General features: G+C 63.9%; 2 protein-coding genes across 2 annotated transcripts; one reads left to right on the top strand and one right to left on the bottom strand.

The window, feature by feature from the left end:
- The first annotated feature begins 537 nt into the window (after window positions 1–537).
- TAGLN (transgelin) lies at window positions 538–3,610 on the top strand. Its single transcript, XM_059488349.1, has 5 exons — window positions 538–598; window positions 2,193–2,391; window positions 2,509–2,686; window positions 2,773–2,875; window positions 3,086–3,610. Exons 2-5 carry the CDS (start codon window positions 2,212–2,214, stop codon window positions 3,225–3,227), a joined length of 603 nt encoding a protein of 200 aa, XP_059344332.1. The 5' UTR covers window positions 538–598; window positions 2,193–2,211; the 3' UTR covers window positions 3,228–3,610.
- A 314-nt stretch (window positions 3,611–3,924) lies between these two features.
- PCSK7 (proprotein convertase subtilisin/kexin type 7) lies at window positions 3,925–17,053 on the bottom strand. The gene is made up of 15 exons (XM_059488203.1): window positions 16,613–17,053; window positions 16,064–16,198; window positions 15,498–15,663; window positions 15,127–15,217; window positions 14,422–14,476; window positions 12,820–12,958; window positions 12,146–12,246; window positions 10,084–10,251; window positions 8,551–8,658; window positions 7,276–7,378; window positions 6,119–6,275; window positions 5,938–6,032; window positions 5,722–5,815; window positions 5,344–5,461; window positions 3,925–5,211 (listed from the first exon to the last, which is right to left on the bottom strand). The coding sequence occupies exons 1-15, from the start codon at window positions 17,051–17,053 to the stop codon at window positions 4,816–4,818; spliced, it is 2,367 nt and encodes a 788-aa protein (XP_059344186.1). The 3' UTR covers window positions 3,925–4,815.
- Between the last annotated feature and the right edge of the window lie 415 nt (window positions 17,054–17,468).

Below are 17,468 nucleotides of genomic sequence, written 5' to 3'. Positions count from 1 at the left end.
CCTGGCAGCGCGGTGCCAGGGCTGCTGCGTGCCCGCTGTGCCCTGACCCGTGGTGCCCGCGGGCAGAGGGAATCCCGGCATCTGCGTGCGGGCTGCCCAGGCGCCGTGCCCGGGATGCCGCGGCCTCGCCGCCGGTCCCGGCAGCCCCGGGCGGACCCCGTGGGTGTCACCCGTGCCCCCGCAGCATCCCCGCGGGGGGACCGGCTCCCGGCGGTGAGCGCACGGGAAAACCAGCCATGAAGTCAGAGCAGGAGCCCTCGGCGCTGCTGCCTGGCTATAAAAGGATTTAGTCCATCAGCCCCCGGCCCGGTTCCGCCCCGGCCCCGGCCGCGCTGGGGCGGAGGCACGCGGGGAATGCTCCAGCGCGGCTTTCGCCGCTGGTTTTTCGGAGTCTTTCCCCAAATATGGTGCCTGGGATGGAGTCACGGAGCGCCGCGGGGCCGGGCGCCCCGGGAGGGAGGGCTCGGGGGGGGCCGGGCTCCGCGCCCCGCTGACATCACCGTCCCGCCGCCCGCCTTTTAGCGCAGGGTCGGGGTCCCCGCGGGGCAGAGCGCCGGTCCCTCGCCGAGCATCGCCCTCGCTCCGTCCGCCGCCGCTTGTAAGTCCTGCCGCGGGGGAGGGGGCGGCGGGGAGGGTCCCCGGGGTGGGAACGCCAGCCCCCGGTACGGGGGTGCTGCTCCCGGGATGGGGACCCTGCACCCGGGACAGGGACCGCTCCCGGGACTGCGATCTGCGGCTCCCCGGGATGGGGACCCTGCTCCCGGGATGGGGACCCTGCACCCGGGACAGGGACCGCTCCCGGGTCTGCGATCTGCGGCTCCCCGGATGCCACGGATTCCGCTCCCCGGGATGGGGATTCCGCTCCTCCGGGTGAATGCGGCTCCCCGGGATGGGGATGCTGCTCCCCGGGATGAGGATGCGGCTCTCCAGGATGGAGATGCTGCTCCCCGGAGGAGGGTCAGGCTCCCCTGCTCGGGCTGGGGTCACTGCCGGGGTTCTGTCCTGCTGCTCCCCTCAGGACCGCGTTCCCGGCTGGGCTCGCAGCTGCGGGTGCCCGCGGAGGGGCCGTGCGGGGCTCAGGGCAGCGATGGAGGGGCAGCCCCAGCCCCCAGTGCCCGTGTCTGCCCGGTGCTCGGGAGATGGGCCCGGGGCTGGCGGGCACGGGGACAGGCAGTGCCATGTGGCTGAGGGAGCCGTGGGTGACCCCTCTGAGCCAGGTCGGGCCAGGGCACAGAGTGGGATTGCTGGGGCAGCTGTAGCATCATGGAACGTGCCCATGATGAGGTGTGGGCACAGGCTGCCCGTAGGGCTCGTGGGGTATCACCACATTAATCACGGGGCTCGGGGGCACCCCTGCATTGCTGGCAGCAAGCAGGGTCAGTGTCTCCTCCCGCACTGAGCTGTGCCAGCTCTCAGCCCAGCCCACGGGAGCCAGGGTGCCCCATGGTCAGGAGGAGCCCACAGGAGGCTGGGTGTGGATCTGGGACATCCACACTGCTCTGGAGGCACCCCGAGGCTCCCTGCCAAGCAAGGAGCCGGGCACGAGGGAGCGATGCCAACTCCACCAAAGGCTTAGCTGCCACTCCCAGAGCCTCTCCCTGCTGGCATCTTCCCTGGCATCCTCCCTGGCACCCTCGGGGCCTGCCTGCAGCCGGCTACCTGCCATCAGTGCCCGCAGCATGTCCTTACAAGGGCACGGGCACGGCTCCCGCTGCTCCCGTGCTCCTCCCCAGCTCCTGGACCTGCTGTGCCAAGGCCATCCCACGGCCACCCTGCTGTGCCAAGGCCATCCCATGGCCACCCTGCTGTGCCACAGCCACCATACCATGCCACAGCCAGCCAGCCTTGATGTGGTGACCCTGCCCTCTGGATCCTGGCATGGGTCACACCAGGGACATCCATGCCAACCAAGGACTGGCAAGGGGCAGGGATGAGGCTGCTCCTGTGCACAGTCTGAGCTGGGGATGAGGCATCTCTGCCCGGACACCAGCCGTCTGTCGGGGCAGATTTTGGAGGTCATGGTGGTGAATTTTCCTCCAAGCACACCTGGATGGAGCTGAAGGGCGAGGGAAGAGTCGGAAGGGCTTGTCCCCACTGCAGCAGAGTGGCAGGCAGATGACACCACGGTGTCTGCGGGGTCCCTGGACAGGAGACAGCATCTCCACACCTGACTGTCCCTGTCGTGCCACCAGGTCTCCCAGCACCGCAGCCATGGCAAACGTAGGGCCAGCCTATGGCATGAGCAGGGACGTGCAGTCCAAGATCGAGAAGAAGTACGACGACGAGCTGGAGGCTCGGCTGGTGGAGTGGATCGTGGCGCAGTGCGGGGATTCCGTGGGGCGCCCCGAGCGCGGCCGCCTGGGCTTCCAGGTCTGGCTGAAGAACGGCATCGTAAGTGGGGCCGGGGCTGGGCGGCCGTGGGGAGCTCTGAGGGCAGCACAGGGAGCTCCGTGGGCAGCACAGGGGTCTCTGGGCAGTGCAGCAAGCCCAAGCTCCCCTCTGTGGCAGGTGCTCAGCAGGCTGGTGAACAGCCTCTACCCCTCTGGCTCCAAGCCCGTCAAGATCCCCGATGCGCCACCCACCATGGTCTTCAAGCAGATGGAACAGATTGCCCAGTTCCTGAAGGCGGCCGAGGACTATGGAGTGGTCAAGACAGACATCTTCCAGACCGTGGACCTGTTTGAAGGTGCGGGAGGGGGGCAGGCGGGGTTGGGGGTCCCAGGGGGTCCCGCTGTGCTGTGCCCATCCTCACGCCCCTCTCTCCCTGGGCAGCCAAGGACATGGCAGCGGTGCAGAGGACGCTGATGGCCCTGGGCAGCCTGGCAGTCACCAAGAACGACGGCAACTACCACGGGGACCCCAACTGGTTCATGAAGTAAGTGGGGAGTGGCGAGCTGGGCACGGGGACTGCCTTGTCCTGTGGCTGCTCAGAGCCGGCTCTTGGCTCTGCCTGGAGCACACGGAGCTGGGATGCCAGACTTTCGGCTTGGGAGTGAGGGGCGGCTGGGACATTCCTGGGCATCAGGGGGTGCTCCCGGGCAGCCGGGGGTGCGGGTGCCCCACGGCCTCTCCCCGTGGCCCGCAGGAAAGCTCAGGAGCACAAGCGGGAGTTCACCGAGAGCCAGCTGAAGGAGGGCAAGAACATCATCGGGCTACAGATGGGCAGCAACAAGGGAGCGTCACAGGCGGGCATGAGCTACGGCCGGCCCCGGCAGATCATCAGCTAGGCTCTGCCGCGCCGCCCCCAGCCCTCCCCAGCCGGGACCTCCGTCTCCGCTCCCCGGCCCAGCGCCGCCCCCGTCCATTGGTATTTATTGAGGAGCAGCCGCCCGCCCGCCGCATCGCCCCGCCAGCGGCCGCACGAGCCCCGCCGCAGCCCCCGGCCCGGGGCCGTGCCCCCCGCGCCGTGCCCCGGGCAGCCCCCGCAGCCCCGGCCTCGCACCCCGCCGCCAGCCGGCCCTGCCCCGGCCGCAGCCCTCGGGAGGGACCCGGGAGCGCCGCCCGCACCTGCCCCCGCCACCGCCGCAGAGATCCCTGCCACGGGGAGAAGAGAGAACGGCCTCGGTTTTGTACTTGGTTTTTGTCAAAATTAAAAGGTTATATTCATCGAGCGTGGCCTGATGGGGTTTCGGTGGTGCCTGGAGAGGCAAAGTCCTGCTCCCTAAAAGGGAGCTGCTCCTTCTGCCACCTCCAAAGCCGGGAAAAGCTTGGATTTTCCCTGCCTGCCTTGGAAAACTCTGCCCTCTCCCCACTGAACCACGCCAGCCACTTTGGTCCTGTTCCTGCCAATGCTCTGACCCAGCCCTTGCCTCCCCCTGCCTCAGCAGCCCCTCTACCCCAGGGCACAGAGGGCTCTCAGCCCCCCAGATGCAGCACCCAGCACTGGGTTCTCCCCCTGACACATTTTTCCACAGTGAGGGAGCTCTGGGACGGCAGAGGTGTGATGGATGGGGCGGGGGGAGAGGAGGGTTTTTCAGGCTTTATTTGGAAAGCTACACAAAAGGGCTTTGCTGATTAAAAAACAAACCCCAGCTTTAAAAAAATAAACCACCGAACCCAAAGACATGAGAAGAAGCCAGCCCTGCTCGGACAGAGCCACTGCCAGAGCAACTCAGGCTCCCCTCTGCAGCCCAAGGCAGGCCTACCTGCCACCACAGTGACACAGGGACAGCCCATCCTGCCCCAAACAGGCTGGCTCCTGCCTCCCCCGCCCCACAGCTGCTCTGCGCCCACTGCAGAGGAGGAATCAGCAGCACTGGAGCACGGGGGCAGGCAGAAACGCTGGCTGGAGATGAGTGAAACAACTCCCTGCTTCTAAACTGGGATAACTGGTGGGTAGGGGCCGGCTGCCAGCCGGGGAATGCCAGAGCTGTGGGGTCCCTGCCTGCAGAGGAGGCTGCCAGGGCCCTGCTGCATTTCCCAGGCTGGCTCTGCAGAGATCAGGGACACAGGGACACGTCCTGGCCCTGCTGCATTTCCCAGGCTGGCTCTGCAGAGATCAGGGACACAGGGACACGTCCTGGCCCTTCCCTACAGAAAGGGGCTCGGTGGGAATGGCACTGCACTCACAACGGTGCCCTGAGCGTCCAGCAGGGCAGGCTCCACCAGGAAAGGGTTTAAGGCTTGCTTTGTTTCCCAGGAGGAGGGAAGGGAAGCTCCCTTTCCAGTACCAGCCCTCTCTCCTTGTTTCCAAGCCCCTTCCAGCACCACCTCCTGCAGGACACAGTGGCAATGGTCCGTGGAGGCTCAGCAACGAGTCTGTGCTGCCCGAGCCCAGGCAGGTTGTACCAAGGGAGGGCTCCAGCCTAGCCCCAGTCAGCAGGGCTGGTGCTCCCTGTCCTCCCTGAGGAGTTCAGTCGATGCCTGCCTGCCCAAGAGCCCCGGGTCTGCCTCGTGGAAGCTCCCAGCTCTGCCATTGCTGGAAAGTTTGGGGTGTGTGGGGCTCCAGGACCCCTCCCGCCCGTCCTGGGCAGGCTCCAGGTGCTCACACTCCATCTCAGGCTCCTCCACGTCCTTCTCCCGGTACAGAGGCACCGACTCCATCTCCAGGTCGCTCTCCAGGGCTCGGTGCTTCCTGCCCTGCTGGTACCACCTGCAGCTGCTGGAGCCGGAGCAGGCCAGGTCCAGCCCCACCTCGTTCCTCGTCAGGCAAACCTCCAGGATGTAGTAAAACGTCCAGAACACGGCAAAGCATCCCAAGAGCAGGAGGGTCTGCAGAGGGAAACCCCTTGAAAAACCCACCCAGGGCCTGCCCAGTGCCCAGCAGAGAGGGCACAGAGCAGGGTCCTGCCCTTCCAGCCCATCCTGGGGCAGGCAGGGCTCCCGGCCTGCAGGCAGGCTCACCTTGAGGGTGTTGGCTGTGATGGTGTAACGCTGCTCCTCGGGGATGTCCAGCCCTGGGGGACAGGGCAGGGAGAAGTCACTGCTCAGGTACTGCCCACTCATGGCTTCCTCCAGCAGCCTGGGGACAGAGACACCTGTGAGGCTCCCATGGGTAGGGGGGCTCCAAAACACCCACAAAGGGTCTGCAGCGTCCCCTTCAGCACACAGAGCTGTGTTCTGTGTTCTGCAGCCCTGTGAGGTGTGAGGGCAGCCCCAGCAACAGGCTCCAACCCAGCCACTGCTCACAGGGAGGCAGGGATGAACTCCTCATCCTCCCTCTCCTGACTCCCTCCGACCTGGGGACGGGGTGTTCTACCCCTGGGGGACGTGGTGCCCTACCTCTGCCGTTCCTTCATCTCTGCTGGGGACCAGGAGGAGCCGTACAGGGTCAGCTGCCACTGCCTCAAGGTGCCCGGCCTCAGGCTGTCGTCCCCTGGGGAGGAAGCAGGCTGCTTCAGCGGGGAACTCTCTGAGCCAACCACAGGAGCTGGCACTCCCTGGGACGTGGCACAGAGCTGCCAGCACTCCTGAGGGTGCCCTGAGGGCAGCACTCACCGATGTCCCTGATGAGCAGCCTGTAGGTGCCCTGCGCCTCCTCGCCCCAGCAGCGCACCGTGGAGAAGGTCCAGTCGGAGAAGCCATTGGGGTCCCTGCCAAGAGGGGAGGGGAAACAACCCCTGAGGGCTCACAGAGGCAGCAGCAGGAGCCAGCCCTGCCCTGTGCCCGCGGTGCTCACGAGTCCATGCTGCGGGTGGTGCCGATCAGGGACATCATCCCGCTGGGGCACAGCAGCCGGATCTCCAGGTTGCCACGGCGAGGGTGGGTTATGGTGACAGTGACAGCCACGTGCTCCAGGGTCCTCATGCCAGACAGCTGCAGGTCGGCAGGGGTCACTGGGAAAGGGAATTATTACTGTAATTAATACACCAGAAGAGTAAGATCCTCATGGGTATATAGAGATGTAGAGGAATAATCAAGGCTGGTTGGTCAAGGCTGGTGGTGTTGGGATGGAGTCCCCACTGCCAGGCAGCCCCACCAGGCTGTGGTGACACTTCACAGGACACACACGTGGCCTCTGCCTCTTCCCCACTGCCCTGTGTGGGGCTGGGAGATGTCCAGGCTGGCCCAGCCCATCTCCAGCCATTCCCAACTCCAGGAATGCTCCTGGCCCCAGAGCTGCTGACCACAGCCCCTCTGCAGGGGGCAGAGCTGGGTGGGTGCTCCAGCCCCTGCCAGGGGGGACATGGGCACATGGCAGGACAGGCAGTGACAGAGGCAGCAGTGTCCCCTGCCTGCAGGCCTGCTGGGAGCCACGCAGGGCTGGGCTGAGCTCTCCCTGCCCTGGTAGCCCCGGGCAGCCGCTGCTGCTCGGCACGGCCGGGCCAAGTCGGGAGCTGCAGCATTTCCTAAAATGGTCAAAGGCAGCAGAGCAGCTCTGGCCGCTGCCCAGCCCCGCTCCTGAGCCCGTCTGGCTCCCCAAACACATCAGAGCAGGGATGGGGGTGTGGGGAGGGGATCCCCTGGGGATGGGCAGCGGAAAAAGCTCAGGCAGCCCAGCACTTAACCCCTTCCTGGCCTCCTGCAGCCCAGGGCTGGTCCTGCCCTGCTGTGCCACACGGCGGGGCTGGCTCTGCTCTCCCTGGCACACCCGGCAGGGCAGGCTCTGCTCTCCCTGGCACACCTGGCAGGGCTGGCTCTGCTCTCCCTGGCACACCTGGCAGGGCAGGCTCTGCTCTCCCTGGCACACCTGGCAGGGCTGGCTCTGCTCTCCCTGGCACACCTGGCAGGGCAGGCTCTGCTCTCCCTGGCACACCTGGCAGGGCAGGCTCTGCTCTCCCTGGCACACCTGGCAGGGCAGGCTCTGCTCTCCATCCATGGCACACCTGTTCTTACCATTCCAGGCCACCTCCAGCTCCTGAGGGAGCCAGGGGATGCTCCTGCCCTCCTTCAGCACGGGGCTCACGTACGAGGCCAGGTAGGGCACGGACTCCCAGATCTGCCAGGGGAAGCAGAGAGGGCTCAGCATGGATTGCAGCCTCCCTGCACACCCGTCCCTCATCTCCCACAGGCTGCTCCTGCACTGGATGTGGGCCCAGGCCAAGGGGCCTCTCCCAGTGGTGCTCTGGGACACCCAGGGATGGGAGCAGTGCCCACATGCCCAGGAAAGGAGGGAAAGTCACTGCCTTGGAACCAGGAGGGCCCATGAAGGTTTGGGACTCCCCAGCTCTTTGAGTGGCGTCCTGAGGCTGTCCCACTCCAACCCCTGGTACAGGGACAGGGAACTGCAGAACCCAAGCGCCTGCAGGAAGAGGGAGCAGCCTGGAGGTCCCTGTGACCCTGGGGGCACAGCTGGCAGTGACAGTGACCTGACACAGCTGCACAGAGCTCCACACCCAGCTGGGACCAAGTGCCAAAGGGACATGCCCTGGGCACCGTGTGACAGAGGAGGAAGAGATGGGGATGCCTCAGCCTGCTGTGAGCACACCACTGCTCCAGAGCTGCCAGCTGAGCACAGCCTGGTTCTGGGGCAGGACATCCCCTGGTTCTGGGGCAGGACACCCTCCTGGTTCTGGGGCAGGACACCCCCTGGTTCTGGGGCAGGACATCCCCTGGTTCTGGGGCAGGACACCCCCTGGTTGTGGGGCAGGACACCCTCCTGGTTGTGGGGCAGGACACCCCCTGGTTGTGGGGCAGGACATCCCCTGGCTGTGGGGCAGGACACCCCCTGGTTGTGGGGCAGGACACCCCCTAGTTGTGGGGCAGGACATCCCCTGATTGTGGGGCAGGACACCCCCTAGTTGTGGGGCAGGACACCCCCTAGTTGTGGGGCAGGACACCCCCTGGTTGTGGGGCAGGACATCCCCTGGCTGTGGGGCAGGACACCCTCCCTGCAGCCCCTGTGGAGGGAGGAAGGTGCTGGGGCTGCTCCTGTTGCCATGGATCAGGGCCCTGACCATGGCTATATATAGTGCTGGAGAGCAGCAGCTCTCAGGCCCTGCTGGGAGCCCCGTGAGCTCACAGCCAAAGCAGCCCCAGAGCAGGGCCAGCAGGATGGTGGCCAAAGCGCTGAACGGCAGCGGTGTCACTGCGCAGGAGCTGTCCCTGCCATGGGGCTGGGCTGGGCGGCTGTGCCCGCCCCGGGGCAGGGGTGGCAGGGCAGGGCATTACCTTGGCAGCGTTCACCAGCCTCCAGGCGTTGAGCAGGCCGAAGCCATGCTGGTGGCTGTGGCTGAAGCCAGCCTGGTTCGTGTCCCACTTGGCGTGACGGTCCTCGTACTGCAAAGACACACGGGGGGCCCTGCTCACCTGGGGGCTCAGGCAGCCTGAACCCCCAGCACGAAGGGAAGGAGGCCCAGACACATCCCACGGGTGACGAAGCAAACCCACACGGCCTTATTAGAAAGGAACAGGTTGATCTTTGTTTGAAACAAATCCCAGGACAAAGCGGCTTCCAGCTCCTCAGAAAGGAAATGGAGCTGCATGAAAGGGCACAAATGCCTCTGCTCTGAAACATCCCAGCTGCTCCCTGCTGCCCAAACCACTGCCTGTGGCATGGCAGAGGCCTTGGAGAGAAGGAACTGAGTCCTTTAAATCACCAAGAGTAAGGCAGGACAGATCTGGGTCCCATCACTCACTGGGTTGTAATGTTCTGGCAACATTGGCTTGGAAGTTATGGAAAACACTGTCCCATGCCAAAGGGAGCACAGCATCAGCTGGACACAGCCTCCTGCTCCCCAGAGGGGTGAGGGAGAAGCCCCATCCCTCCAGTGAGGTCCCACTGCTGCTCTGGGTGAAGGGCAGGGCTGTGTTTGCTGCCCAGCTCTGTGGTGCCTGTTTCCAGGAGCCCAGGTCTCTGGAGAGCCCAGGAAAGGCCAGGCCAGGGCAGAGCTCCTGTTTCCCACTGCCTGGAGGGTGAGGTGACATTGCAGAGGTGGCAGCCCTTGGGCTGGGCCAGCACCACCTACTGAGCCCTGGAACCTGCTGAGTTCTGGGCCTTGCTGAGCTCTGGAACCTGCTGAGCCCCTGGAAGACCCCTCCATTGGCAGATGGAGGCATTCCTGAGGCAAACAACCCATTTATTACCATGACAGGGGAAAATGCCTCAGCCACATTCCTGGAAGGAACAGGGGGTGAGGAGAGAGCCAGATGAGGCAGAGATTTATGGAAGGGCAGCAGACACAAACAAGGATGTGCACAGCAGGGCCCAGCGTCCTGCAGCGCCCTGAGGGGAGGGAGGAAAAGGAGGGAGGAGGCCCAGGCTCACCTTGGTGGCAGTGAAGATGATGAGGGAGGGAGGGAGGGAGGGAGGGAGGGACTCACCTTGGTGGCGGTGAAGGTGATGAAGGACAGAGGAGGGACTCACTTTGGTGGCAGTGAAGATGATGAAGGACACAGGAGGGACTCACCTTGGTGGCGGTGAAGGTGATGAAGGACACAGGAGGGACTCACCTTGGTGGCGGTGAAGGTGATGAAGGACACAGGAAGGACTCACCTTGGTGGCGGTGAAGGTGATGAAGGACACAGGAAGCACTCACCTTGGTGGCAGTGAAGACGATGACGGAGGGAGGGACTCACCTTGGTGGTGGTGAAGGTGATGAAGGACACAGGAGGGACTCACCTTGGTGGCAGTGAAGATGATGAAGGACACAGGAGGGACTCACCTTGGTGGCAGTGAAGATGATGACGGAGGGAGGGACTCACCTTGGTGGCGGTGAAGACGATGACGTGCTGCACGTCGCGCCAGGTGAGGCAGGGCCGCACCTGCAGCATCAGCGCGATCATCCCCGCGGCCAGCGGGGCGGCCGCCGACGTCCCCGTGTGCCCCTCCGTGCAGCCCGTGCCCTTCTGCAGGTCCCAGTCGGTGGTCACCTGCCCAGGAACGGGGCACAGGCCCCCGTCAGGCTGCTGGGCTGCGCAGGGACGTGCGCTCCGTGTCCGTGCCAGCCCGAGCCCAGCCTGGGACACGGCTGTCCCTGGGACAGCCTGACCGCAGGGACAGGGATCCCAGCTGGGACTGCGCAGGGGGACGGCTCCCTTTGCAGAGAGAGAGGAACTAGCCCTAACTAAGGAACTCTGTGGGAAACCCCTGGCAGACACAGCGTGGGCTCTTCCTCACTGTCACCGCTGGTCAGTGTCACAACCAGGGCCCACGTGGGGCTGTGCAGAGCACACACAGCCTCTGAAGAGGCATCAGGCAGCTCTCAGACTGTGCCACCTCACTGCAAAGCGAGTGCATCCATCTCCCTCTGCTCCCCGTGGGGAGACAGCCCAAAATCTGAAGGGTTTATTGTGTTTTTGCTTGGCTCCATCCCATTTTTCCAGCTGTGAGTGGCTCCAGCTCACGCTGGGACACTGAGTGTCCCACACAGAGCACCCTGAGAGCACAAACTTTCAGTAGGAAACACATCCAGTGCCAGAAGCTGTATTAAATTCTTCCCATTAAGGAAACCACGCAAAGTTTATGGTCTGGTAAAAGAAAAAAAAAAAAAACACAAAAAGAGCTGGAGCAGATGGCTGCAGGGAAATTAACTCTGAGTTAACTCTGGCAGCACTGCAGCGAGCTGCAGGGTGCCCAGGAGCAGACTGTGCTCCTGAAAAAGGCTGTGTGGGGTTCAGCAGCTCCTGAAAAGGGCTGTGTGGGGTTTAGCAGTGAAAAAGGGCTGTGTGGGGTTCAGCAAGGCTCAGGCTGGCTGAAGGAGCCACTGTGGCACAGACTGTTCCCAGGCTACATGTGCACCTTGCCCTGGTGCCCCATGGAGTGCCAGCTCCCCTGTCAGTGTCCCACAAAGCCAGTGTTGAAAATGAACGTGCATTTGTGACCTCCAAAGCGCTCACACCATGCTGGGGGAAGCCAGAGCAAGCCCTGAGCCTGGAGCTCCTCATGGGATGCAGCACAGCCCTCGCTGGTTCCCTGTTTTCCCAGAGTCAGCACTTTGCAACCCAGCCTGGGACTGGTGCAGGGACTCCTGACAGCAAGGACCAGCCCTGCTCTGGGTTTTACTGACCCTGTGGCAGACTGTGCCATGCCCTGGCTGGGCACAGATCCCTGCCCTGGCTCTGGGCTGCAGGAGGAGCTGGCTGAGCCCCAGCCAGGTGCCTGAGGACCCCAGGCTCTCCCTGTGCCCCAGGTTTCCCCAGCCTGTTCGACAAGCCCGGACTGTGGCAGGCACAGAGCCACAGGAAAGAGCTTTTGGGAAGTCCTGTTCTGGTGGGAGATCCTCCAAACACGGACAGCCCAACCCCAAATATCAGGAGGCAGCAATGCTTCCCCCAAGCTGCCCTGGGGTGGGTGGGCTCTGCTGGCCCCACAGGACAGGAAGGGGTCCCAGCACTGGGGTGGGGGCAGCCTGGCACCGAGGGAGGGACAGGCTGGCTCAGGCCTGCAGGGGGGAAAACAGCCATGGCTGCTTGGCTCGGGCAGAAAGGACGTGTTGTTGAGAAGAAGTCGTTTTTTGGCAAAAGAAGGGAAAAGCTGATAAAAATATTCTTAAAAATTCAGCTGGGAGAGGCCCACGTGCCAGAACAGAGGAGAAGCTTGGGCCAAGTGGTTTAAAGAGCCCGAGGCTCTCCCTGCCCTCCGGGCTCCAGCATCCCTTGGGAGCAGAGCGAGGGGGGCTGAGAAACAGGAGCCTCCCTCTGTTTGTGCAGGGCCTGGACAAAAGGCACATCAGAGGGAATGAAAGGGAATCAGAGGGGACAGAGCCATGTCCTGGCTGTCCCTGGGGTGGCCGGGAGGGCACAGACAGGGGACACAGGTACTCACGATGCTCCTCATCATCTTGTCCCCGCCGCTGAAGGTGACAGCCAGCATGGAGGCACACTCCTCAGCATAGAAGGGCATGGAGCCAGTCTCATCCACAGCTCCTGGGGAAAAGGGAGAGACACCCCTGTGTGAAACTGCCCTGTTCCCACTGCTGGGACTTCGGGGTGGTGATCCCCGGAGAGCCTCTCCTGCCATGTGCTCCTCCAGGGCCTGGGAGCTGGGCAGGGGAATCAGAACCAGGCCTGTGTTTGCCCATCTAGAAGATCTACAGGAAGGGCAGCCAGGATAAATAATCCCTCACTGTGCTCAGTGTCACACAGATCACACAGATCTCCTGCCCCTCACGCAGCCTCTGCTCTGGAGAATGGATCACACACTTCTCCTCTAACAAATGATGGGAACGCTGCATTCCAGATCCTTCCCTGAACATGGCAGTGTCTGTCACAGCCCTGGGAGGGAGGCCTGGGCACGGGCAGGAATTTCCCTGGCCTCCTCTTGCTCTGAGGCTCAGAAGCAAAGTGCGGGCGTGGGGGCCGAAGCCCAGCACACCCAGACACTGCCGTGCTCGTCCCAGACATTCCCCACAGACTCCCAGCAGCTCCCAGCTGGGCAGGCTCTGTGCTTTTGGGATCACCTCACTGCCGCAGGCCGAGGGCAGCAGACGGAGGGCTCACCTATGGTGACGGTGTAGATGGAGTTGGCGTATCCATCGTAGTTGCAGTTGTCACTGTGCTGGCCCCCGTTGCCACTGGCCACCACGAAGATGCTCCCGAAGCCGCGGCGACCGGCGATCACCCCGTGCTGCAGGGCAGCCTGCGGGGAGGGACAGGGCAGGGGGCTCCTTCCACTGACCCCAGGGCAGGGGGCTTCTTCCACTGACCCCAGGGCAGGGGGCTCCTGCCACTGACCCCAGGGGAGGGGGCTCCTTCCACTGACCCCAGGGCAGGGGGCTCCTGCCACTGACCCCAGGGCAGGGGGCTTCTTCCACTGACCCCAGGGCAGGGGGCTCCTTCCACTGACCCCAGGGCAGGGGGCTCCTTCCACACTGACCCCAGGGCAGGGGGCTCCTTCCACTGACCCCAGGGCAGGGGGCTCCTTCCACTGACCCCAGGGGAGGGGGCTCCTTCCACTGACCCCAGGGCAGGGGGCTCCTTCCACACTGACCCCAGGGGAGGGGGCTCCTTCCACACTGACCCCAGGGCAGGGGGCTCCTTCCACGCTGATCCCAGGGATCCCTGCAGCAGCCAGCCCAGCACCTGTGATCAGGGCTCCCCACACAGAGCCACTGCCCCTCTCTGAGTGCCCAGCCCCACAGACCCTGGGGCTTTGCCTTTGCTGGCACCCACCACAGCTGGGGCCCCACCTGGCAGCACATTTCAGCCCAGACTCTGCTCCCACCCAGGGAAAGGAGCAGAGTTTCAGCACATTTCAGCCCAGACTCTGCTCCCACCTAGGGGAAGGACACGTCTGAGGGATGAGCAAGAACACAGCCCCACTGGCAGTGAGCACCCTGCTCTCCCTCCCCTGGCAGATGAGGGCACATTCTGCCCATTCTCTGTGGCACAGCGAGCTCTGCCTGTGCTTTGTGTCCTGGAGCCTGTTCCAGCTGTCTCTGCAGGCAGGAAGGGAATAAATTAACCTGCAGGGCTGGGAACCATTTGTTATGGTGAGCGAACTGCTCGGTTGTCAGCGCTGCTGAGCTGTGGTTGGAAGAGCACAGCAGCAGAGCACTGGAGCAGAACCACACCCCAGTGCTGCTTTTGGGGCCCCTCAGTGACCCCTTGCTGCAGCACAGGCAGGCTGGGTGTGCTCTGCAGCAGTTCTGCAGCACAGGAGCTCTGAGAAAACCTTAATGGTCTGGGAAGGAGCAGCCTCAGCTCTGACCCTGCCTCCCACTGCAATCCCACCCCCCTCTGTTTACTGCCAGTATCCAAGGGCACCATCCCTGCCTGGAGAGCCACCCTCAACACAGGGAAAGCTCCAGCTCCTGAGCAGAGAGCACCCTGTGGGCTGCACAGGCTGTCAGGGCCACACCTTCCACAGGTTGGGAAAGAGCCTTTCCCTGCTGGAAGCAGCCTCTCCTTGGAAAGCTCACCCTGCCCTGCCCTGCCCTCCTGCTGCAGTGTGGCCTCTCCCAACCAGGGACACCTGTGCTGGCACCAAGGGACACACACAGACGTGCAGAGTGTCACAGCCACATCCCTTTCACCCTGAATGGGCAGGCAACAGCCACAAGCCCTGGAGGCTCCCCCAGGGCTGCTGGGGCAGGGATTTACCTTTCCCAGCTGGTGGGGGCCATCCACAGTCTTCCCATCGTCGTCGGGACCCCAGCTGCAAAGAGAGACAGGGTGAGGTGACAGCCCCAGGCAGCTCTTCCTGCCACCACAGCGAGCTCCCAGCCGCTCCCAGAGCCACCACTGGGACTGCAGAGCACTGCACTTTCCCACCCGTCAGGACGGCCCCTCGCTGCTGGGACATGGCTGCCGTGTCTGCACTGTGCCCCCTGGGTCAGATTCCAGGGCACAAAATGTTTGATTTTTATTTAACGAGAGGCTTCTCACACATTCCAGTCCCCGTCACGGCTCAGCCGGGGCTGCCTGACCACAGAGGGGAGCACAGTGCCCCCTCCAGCACAGCCAGCCCAGGGGATGTGCTGCAGCAGCACACAGAGGGACTTCTCACAACTGCAGGAGCTGTGCAGAGCCCGGGACAGGTCTCCAGGAACAGGATTGTGGTGCCTCAAGGCTAACCGCAGCCACAAGAGCACACAGAGGGACAGCTCACACCTGCAGGAGCTGTGCAGAGCCCGGGACAGGTCTCCACCAACAGGATTGTGGTTAACAAGGCCATCTGATAACAAGGTTATCAAGGCTAATTGCAGCCACAGCAGGATGGGAGCTGGTGTGAGCGCTCAGCCATGAGCTGTGAGCCGTCCCCAGGCAGGGCAGGGCTGGCAGCCAGCTCAGGGTCCCAGAGCTCACCTGCAGCTGTAGATGTCATTGATCTGATAGTGCTTGTTGAAGGCAATGGCCTCCATGCTGTCCGTGAGGGGCCCGTCCAGCACTCGGATGCCTGCAGGACAGAGGGACACGGGTCACACGAGCCGCACAAACTGCAAACACTCTCCTGGCTCGAGGCTGCCCCGCTGTGCTCACCCTGCAAGGCCAGCCCAGCTCCGGAGGGCTGAGGCAGTGCCAGCTCCTGCTGGATCTGGGGCAAACCCTCCCGTTCCCCGTGCCGCTGTTCGTGCAGCGCCAAGGGCCAGCCCAGCTCAGGCACATCCGAGCTATACTGGTGACACTGCAGTACCCAGGGGTGGGGGCAGCCCTGGCAGCCCTGGCAGGGGACGTACCCGCGATGCGGCTGCCGAAGGCGACGCCCACGGTGCAGAAGCTGTTGTTGGGCACGGCCGCGATCTCCCCGGCGCAGCGCGTGCCGTGGTGGTTCCCGTTCTCCTCGTCGGGGTGAGGCATGGGGTCAGGGTCATTGGAGTTCAGGTCATAGCTGCCCTCTGGGCTCTGCAAACACACCCACGCTCACCACTGGGCTCTGCTCCCCTCAGGTTGGGAACAGCAGGAGTTAAGAGAGCACAGCACGGGCTGAAACACAGGCTGGGCATCAGGGGAACTTGGAGGCTGCTTCCTCACAGGGCTGCAGCTCATCACTGCCAGCTCTGCTGTGGGGAAGGGACCAACCAGGGCAGCTCCAGGCACTGCTGCGGGTCAGAGGGATCCCAGCTGCCCTCCACGTGTTGCACAAAGACAGGTTACCCCAAAACCCGGGTGCAGAACCTCCCAGGAAAGGTTTGCTGCTGGCACTTTCCGCCCTGGCTGAGCCAAGGTGACAGCACAGGCTGGACCCTGAGCTCGCACACACTCCTGTCACACTGCCCGGCCTGCAGGCTGCACAGGCACTCACGTAGTTTGGCTGGATGTCCTTGATGGTGTGCTCCACGCCGTCGTCCACCACCACCACCGTGACCCCGCGCCCTGTCACGTTCCGCTCCCACACGCCCGTGACGTTGATGTCCTTGCCGGGGCTCTTGCGGTTGTTCTAAGCACCAGAAGGGACAGTGAGGGGACAGGGTCAGCGCTGAGGGGACCTCCTGGGGGCACTGGACATGGTGTGTGGGGCTGGGGCCAGCACGGGAAGGACTCACAGGACAGTCAGGGGAGATTGTTTGAGGCTGACAACGAGCAGAAGTTGCTGGAGCCATGAGGTGGAGGGCACAGTGTGCTCCAGCCAAAGCCCTCTGCCCACCCCAATGCCACCAGTGCGCAACCGGCTGCAGGAGCTGCTTCCTCCCATCATCACAGCGAGCACATGGCAGGCAGGGCGAGCTCTCAGCGAGCTCCCTCCTCTCCAAAGCACAGTAAGAGGCTGCTCTGCCTCCTGCATGACAGCTCTCCCATGGCCACACACACAGCCCGAGCCTGGCAGCACAGCAGGAGCCGGGAAACCACTCACCAGATGCCACTGCTGGGGGTATTTGGGATCGTTAAAGTGCAGGCTGCGCTTGGAGCGCTTCAGAAGCTTCTGTTCCGAGTGCCACCGCACGCTGTCGTGCTGTGCAAACAAAGTGTCCACGGATCTCCTGATGGCTTCGTGCTCAGCCACCGCGTGGCCGTCGGGCTGGTAGGCAAAGAGGTAATGGCCCTTGAGCTCCCCGACACGGCCCATGTTCACCAGCCCCGCAGTCCGGGCCAGCTCCTCTGCCCGCTGCTCCAGCTCCTCCTCGGGTGCCTCCAGGCTGACCGCCCACGTCAGCTTCCCGTGGCCTCCCTCAGCGTCCAGGGCCGGCGAGGCCAGGGGGATCCAGGAAGCGCTGAGCCAAAGGCACGTGTGGATGCAGAGCGTGGCCTCCATCCCCGCACTCCATAGCGGCGCTCCCCACCTCCAGTGCGGCATCAGACAGGAGGGCTGCAAGGGCAGAGGTGAAACTGGTGAGAAGCCCTCCTGATGAGGGACACGGTGGCCAGGGCCACCTGAAGGTCCCACAGAGCCCCATAGGGGTTGCCCCCAACCCGCTGCATGGCAGATCCCCTTCCTGGGCAACACCAGCGGCTCCTTCCCAGGGCTCAGAACGGGAGGCATAGCCAGGGATCGATCCCAGCCCTGCCCTGCCCTGCCCTGCCGGGTGCCAGCCCCGGACTAGGAAACACCGCACTGGGCTGCCAGCAGGAGAAGCCACTTCCCCCTCTTGCCTCTGATAAGGAACTGATAAGAAACTCTTGATGCGTGGCTCCCCAGAGCAAACACCACGGGCACCGCCATGGTCCGCGGGCAGCCCAGAGCCGGTTCCTCCTCTGCAGGAGCCCCACGG

Source organism: Ammospiza nelsoni, chromosome 24 (genome assembly GCF_027579445.1).
Source record: "Ammospiza nelsoni isolate bAmmNel1 chromosome 24, bAmmNel1.pri, whole genome shotgun sequence".
In the NCBI taxonomy this organism is placed as follows: domain Eukaryota; kingdom Metazoa; phylum Chordata; class Aves; order Passeriformes; family Passerellidae; genus Ammospiza; species Ammospiza nelsoni.
This window is presented reverse-complemented; position numbering and strand designations above follow the sequence as displayed.

What these genes read in the sequence shown, in the direction of transcription:
- TAGLN (XM_059488349.1), top strand. Translation starts at nt 2,212, where the DNA reads ATGGCAAACGTAGGGCCAGCCTATGGCATGAGCAGGGACGTGCAGTCC. An exon ending in GACCGTGGACCTGTTTGAAG is followed by an intron (nt 2,687 to 2,772) that starts GTGCGGGAGGGG and finishes CTCCCTGGGCAG; the next exon opens with CCAAGGACATGGCAGCGGTG. An exon ending in GACCCCAACTGGTTCATGAA is followed by an intron (nt 2,876 to 3,085) that starts GTAAGTGGGGAG and finishes CGTGGCCCGCAG; the next exon opens with GAAAGCTCAGGAGCACAAGC.
- PCSK7 (XM_059488203.1), bottom strand. Translation starts at nt 17,053, where the DNA reads ATGCCGCACTGGAGGTGGGGAGCGCCGCTATGGAGTGCGGGGATGGAG. An exon ending in TCGTCTTCACCGCCACCAAG is followed by an intron (nt 8,659 to 10,083) that starts GTGAGTCCCTCC and finishes GTGTCTTTGCAG; the next exon opens with TACGAGGACCGTCACGCCAA. An exon ending in GCTGCTCATCAGGGACATCG is followed by an intron (nt 5,816 to 5,937) that starts GTGAGTGCTGCC and finishes CTTCCTCCCCAG; the next exon opens with GGGACGACAGCCTGAGGCCG.